The sequence below is a fragment of the Coregonus clupeaformis genome, unplaced genomic scaffold (assembly GCF_020615455.1).
Source record: "Coregonus clupeaformis isolate EN_2021a unplaced genomic scaffold, ASM2061545v1 scaf0058, whole genome shotgun sequence".
NCBI classification, from domain to species: Eukaryota; Metazoa; Chordata; class Actinopteri; order Salmoniformes; family Salmonidae; genus Coregonus; species Coregonus clupeaformis.
The window spans coordinates 962,044-968,043 of record NW_025533513.1 but is presented as its reverse complement, the minus strand read 5'-3'; the positions used below and the strand labels follow the sequence as shown (position 1 = coordinate 968,043).

Sequence of the window (6,000 nt, the reverse complement as noted above, 5' to 3'; positions counted from 1 at the left end):
TAGTAGGTGCCAGTCGCACGGGTTTGAGCGTGTCAAGAACTGCAACGCTGCTGGTAATTTTTACACTCAACAGTTTCCCGTGTGTATCAAGAATGGTCCACCACCCAAAAGACATCCATTCAACTTGACACAACTGTGGGAAGCATTGGAGTCAACATGGACCAGCATCCCTGTGGAACGCTTTCGACACCTTGTAGAGTCCATGACCCGACAAATTGAGGCTGTTCTGAGGGCAAAAGTGGGTGCAACTCAATATTAGGAAGGTTTTCCTAATGTTTTGTACACTCAGTGTATGCCACCATTCCTGGTAGCAGGTGTAGCACAATTCCCAACGATTTCCAGCATTCCAGCATAGTTCAATTTCCCTCACTCAGCAAAAGCTCCAGTTACTTGGGGAGAAAGAAAGAGAGAGGTTGGGGGGTCGAGTGAAAATTCAGGCCAGAAAACCAGAAACGTAAGATAAAGCTGACATATGAAAGCTAGTAAGGTACTTCCTGTCTGTGTCTACTGCTCCAGCCTGGGTGGAAGTAGGAATAGCAGGTCCTAGGTCAGTTTGTATTTCCCTCCTATCGGTTTAACATTAGGAATTAGAATTGAGTGAGTTGATCCTGGATCTGCATTTAGTCCCAACCTCTGCCTTCATTGGGTCTTGACTGTGCTGCACCAAGACCTAACCACAGATAGAGGATTTTATTTTCCAGTCCAAGTCTTGAACAATAGGAAGTAAAGATAAAACTGACTATTGATCTGAGCGCTACCAGTGGATGGAGAGCTGCGGCCGTTCTCCTCCAGGCAGGGACTTCCTCTCGGCATCGTGCTAACAGGGGCTCTTCACAGAGGCCCCATTGTGTGCTGGGGCCCCGTAGATCCCTCACCACACATGAAAGCCGCACATGCCAGAGTTTCACCTTAGCAAAAGGAAGACAAATATTTCAGAGTCAGACTGCAGGTCTGATTAAGCCACGCACTCCTCTAGAAAGATAAAGGCTACTCTTGTTAGGGATAAAGATATTTCAGCCATTGGGGTGCCTCTCTCTCTCTCTATCTGTGTGTGTGTCTATCTGGTGTCTGTTGTTACAGCAGGTTCTCTATGTGAGTGAGTGTGGGTGTGTGAAAAGTGTTCATGGTGCGGGGTGGGTGCACAGCCTAAATCCGAGTGACCAAAAGCAGTCCGCTCCCCTCCGGTCGTTCTCAGTGCCTACCTTCACACACACAAGGTAGGGCACACTGCTCTGGTCTGCCAGAGCATACACACCTACACACACCTACACATACACACCTATACACACCCAGCCTCCCTCTTCCCGGCACCCTGAGCGACCTCTCACCATTGGCCAGGTCCCCTAGCCCTCAGCATCTCCATCACGGCTGAAGGGACCATTCGGGAAAACAGGAGACAGAGGTAAGCCTTCTGGGTGCTATCTACACTATGGGCTATGGGTTTTAGTACGCAGGATTTGCAAGGCACACTAGCAAAATTAACCCCTCCAAAAAGTGCTGTTCACAGGAGTTTGTACAGTGCATGGACATGTTGGCTAATTGCTACCTTGGTGTATTGCTAATAGAGGTTTTGATATTTGATATTTGAATTGCTTTGGGATTTTTTTTTTTATTCTTTGTTTGTATGACCAGTGTCTGATCATATAAAGTGATGATATTTATTTCTTGCTTGCTTAGTGCACAACTGGCTTGGTAATTGTGACCATTCAGGTATGGGCGAACAGGTAACTTTGAGGAGTAGCGACAGCACTTTTTGTTGCATTTTGACCTTAACATTTGATCCGATGTCAAATTTCATACTGAACAGAGCAGTGGTTGACTTACCCTTTTTAGGGATGAAGTTAAGCACGCTCTTGATTGGATCCTTTAATTGGATTGTTAGCGCGTTGTATCAAGTGTTTTGATTCCTTCTAATAACCATTGTGGTGACAGGGATATTGTCACCCTGGATTGGAATCAGCAGGTTGAAGAGATTGGAGATATTGGATTTGGCAATTTGGCAATTCATCATTTTGCATAGTTCATCCAGTAACACCTGGACAATTTTGCCTCAATTTCAATTTACAGTAATTGATTATACTTTTAGCTCTTCAGTTTTGCACAAATTAGTCTCATTGCTAATTTTGTATGGGAAGTCTGTGTAAAATAAATCAGCTTTACTTCCAGCTATTGGGAAGAAGAAAAAAAACAGTAAAATCACTGAATATCAGGAATGCCCAACGCAGAGCCAAGCAAAACACACAGGCAGTCTGTAGGCTACACACACACTCATACACACACACACAAACACACTGTGTGCTGTGATGGCGCGTATAAAAGCACGCCTCTGTCTTTAGTATAGTCCCTCTTTCACCATTGCCATGTGTTGTCATGGTTTCTTGACATTATGAAAACTGACAGATCCCAGACCTTTCTCTATGCACCAATAAAGAGTAGAAAGTGTGCTATTGTAAATAGCAGACAGATAAAACCATATTTAGATGACTCTCTACCCCATATCAACAAAGAATGGATTTATGACTTAAATAAGCGTTTTTTGTTTTTTTTATCAGCGCTCATCCCAAAAATAGGGACTCAATGTTCTTTCTGAAAGATAGGTATGTGTGTGTCTCTGTGAGGGTGGTGTTTGTGTGAGTCAGTGTTTAAGTGTGTGTGTGTGTGTGTGTGTGTGTGTGTGTGTGTGTGTGTGTGTGTGTGTGTGTGTGTGTGTGTGTGTGTGTGTGTGTGTGTGTGCGCGCGCATTGAATTCAGGTTTTCCTTGCAGTCGTAACTCACTGCCATCCTGTCCACAAACCTCGGTGGAATTTCGAGTGTGAGTGCTGAGACAGGCCGGGACGTGGACTCATAAAGAACCTCTGTGAAGGCCGAGGGGGCAAGTCAGTTCTCTCTCTCTCTCTCTGTCTCTCTCTCACAGCGCTATTTTCCCTCGCTCTCTCCAGCTAACCCTGAGGGCCAGGGTCTCGTCCACGTCTCTCTCACTCCTCTCGCTGCTCCTCTCTTCTCTTCCCTCGCTCTCCGTTTCCCTGCCGGCCCAGAGGACTCTCTCTCTCTCCTATGCTCTCTCTCCTCTTGTTTTCCAGGGCCTTTTTTGACTGGCCTGTTTCAGTTCAGCCCAAAGTCAGACCCTGTGTTACTGTAGAGACTGCACTCACAAGTTGCTGTCTGGTCCTTCTACAGTACACATGACAGAATATATCTGTTAATGATCTAGTGAAGATCATTTTGACTGGCCTTTTCTGTTACTGGGCTCAGTATAAACATCCCAGCCAACAGCCCACCTGGAATTTGCTTTTTTTTTATTTCATAGTGTCCAGAGATAGTCCTTTTAGCCTACAGCATGAGGAATTAAGTAGGAAGGTTAGCGTCAAAGCTCTCGTCCAAGGAGGTGGTGAGAGAGAGAAAGAGAAAGAGGTCTGACTGACTTTTCTGCACCACAACCCGGAAAAGCACACATGATACATTTTTGCCAATTCAACTGAGCCAAAACTTCTTATGATAACATAATCAAAATGTTGTGACATTTTCTAGTAGGGAATTTAAAAACTAGAGTGATTCAGCAGTAAGAAACAATGCTCCAAAAATGAACAGGGGGAAACGACCCATATTTCCCAGCACCTTGTAAACCATTTTCTGACAGATTCAGCAAAAAACATGTTCCCACGAGACCAGTGAATATAATCCCAGGTACAGTAGCATTTACCAGATCAACTCAGACCCTTCACCTTTGACACACCACGGGCAGCCAATGATTAAAACCAAGATGAGGTTTCAGGGGAATTTGCTGTCATCACATTTCATTTATTTAGGCTGTCTGCACCTTGGTAATGGACGTTCCCTGACCTCAAAATTGTGTGTTCTACCAACCAAATGTCCAAGCCGGACCCACAGCACACCCATGCAGTGGATAACGGTGTCACGTTCGTTGTATAAAGGATCGGACCAAGGTGCAGTGTGGTATGCGTACATGTTTAATTTATTAAATAAACACTTGACAAAATAACAAACGCAACTGAACGTGAAGTTCAGACCGCTAACAGCAACAAGCCTAACCAGAAACAAGATCCCACAACTAAAGGTAGGCAAAATGGCTGCCTAAGTATGATCCCCAATCAGAGACAACGATCGACAGCTGCCTCTGATTGGGAGCCACACCCGGCCAACATAGAAATAGAATAAACTAGATTCAAATCACACCCTGACCTAACCACACAGAGAATACAGTTGATCTCTAAGGTCAGGACGTGACAAACGGAGTGATGCTGAGAGTCTTTCAAATCTGTCATACAAAAACCAATGACTGCAAAGTTAAACAAACCATATGCACAAGGACTACTTTTAACTATTTCCGCACAAAAAAAAACATTTACTTGAAGAACAGTGCAGATGCGAAGTTTGGTAACAATGACTGTTTGTGCTGTTGGTGCCTCCATTCTGTTACCAAACTTGCATCTGCACTATTCTTCAAGTAAATGTGTTTTCGTTTTAAAAAAATGTGGAAATTGTTAAAAGTCGTCATTGTGCAATGAGTTGCATGGTTTGTTAAACTTTGCAATTATTGTTTTTTGTTTGGCATACATTTTAAAGTGAAAAATCTGAGTCTCAGCATCACTCTGTTACAATGAAATTGCCCTGCAGGTACTGTAACATGGCCAAACAAATAATTTTCCTTTGGATATGATTGGTACCATGGCTATTAAAGCTGTATCTAACACAGAGATGTGACTGTCCAGTGTGTGCTGGTGCTCTATGAAATTCAAAGGCCTGCATATACAGTATATGCATTGTATGAATGCCATGTGACATTTAGCAAAGACATGGCAAAGACATTTGTAACTTGAACTTCCTGTGTTGTCTCTGAAGATTGAGGATGGATGACACAGCCTTTGTCATAAAAATGCTCACTTCTTTCTTATGGTTGGTTCATAAGATTATGCTAATGATTGAATCTCAGTCTCAGTAGAAAAATAAATTTTCCTTTTTCCTCAGTAAAATAAAATATACTGAAGGTTTAAACAATATGTCTTCTTTGTGTACTATGAACGCTTCATCAAATTGTTTCTTTATCAGTGTTTAGCTTCACTATATGAGGGTTGGTTCTTCATGGTCTCACTCTCTTTGTTCAGTGCTTGGTTGACATGTCTCTCTCCTCCTGTGTTTCCAGGTGGACTATGAGGATGTTAGCGAGGCTCATATTGGGACTCTTCGTCCTCAAAGCGGTGGTGGCCAGCCCCAGATTTGCCCGGCAGGTGGAATTAGACACGTACGACAGCGCCAACTACGATGTGGATCTAGAAAACTTGAATTTGGAAAACCAGGATGTCTATGATTATGAAGATGGACTGACTATTGACGAACCTCAGGTAAGAGACTGGGGGGAAATTGGAGGGATGGGTGACTGAGATACTGAGATTTGACCTCAGACCCTGTTTGAACATTCTAAGAATGTATCCCTCTATCCACACGTCCTTGAACCAATCACTAATCGGTGTGATAGGTGAAAGCAACTACCACATTACATACAGTTGAAGTCGGAAGTTTACATATACTTAGGTTGGAGTCATTAAAACTTGTTTTTCAACCACTCCACAAATTTCTTTTTAACAAACTATAGTTTTGGCAAGTCAGTTAGGACATCTACTTTGTGCATGACACAAGTAATTTTTCCAACAATTGTTTACAGACAGATTATTTCACTTATAATTCACTGTATCACAATTCCAGTGGGTCAGAAGTTTACATACACTAAGTTGACTGTGCCTTTAAATAGCTTGGAAAATTCCAGAAAATTATGTCATGGCTTTAGAAGCTTCTGATAGGCTAATTTATATTATTTGAGTCAATTGGAGGTGTACCTGTGGCTGTATTTCAAGGCCTACCTTCAAACTCAGTTCCTCTTTGCTTGACATCATGGGAAAATCAAAAGAAATCAGCCAAGACCTCAAAAAAATAATTGTAGACCTCCACAAGTCTGGTTCATCCTTGGGAGCAATTTCCAAACGC

General features: G+C 42.9%; 1 protein-coding gene across 3 annotated transcripts in view; it reads left to right on the top strand.

Annotated features, from left to right (window-relative positions):
• The first annotated feature begins 938 nt into the window (after positions 1-938).
• LOC121549575 overlaps positions 939-6,000 on the top strand; it is a 20,937-nt gene continuing 15,875 nt past the window's right edge. Inside the window, exons 1-3 of one of the 3 annotated variants that reach the window (XM_041861376.2) lie at positions 939-1,402; positions 2,752-2,872; positions 5,162-5,360. In XM_041861376.2, the coding sequence (XP_041717310.1) occupies positions 5,169-5,360 (192 nt within the window). In that variant the 5' untranslated portion in view covers positions 939-1,402; positions 2,752-2,872; positions 5,162-5,168. Of the gene's footprint in view, positions 1,403-2,751; positions 2,877-5,161; positions 5,361-6,000 lie in introns of all 3 variants that reach the window. The other 2 variants (XM_041861369.2, XM_041861364.1) reach the window with 2 other exon arrangements.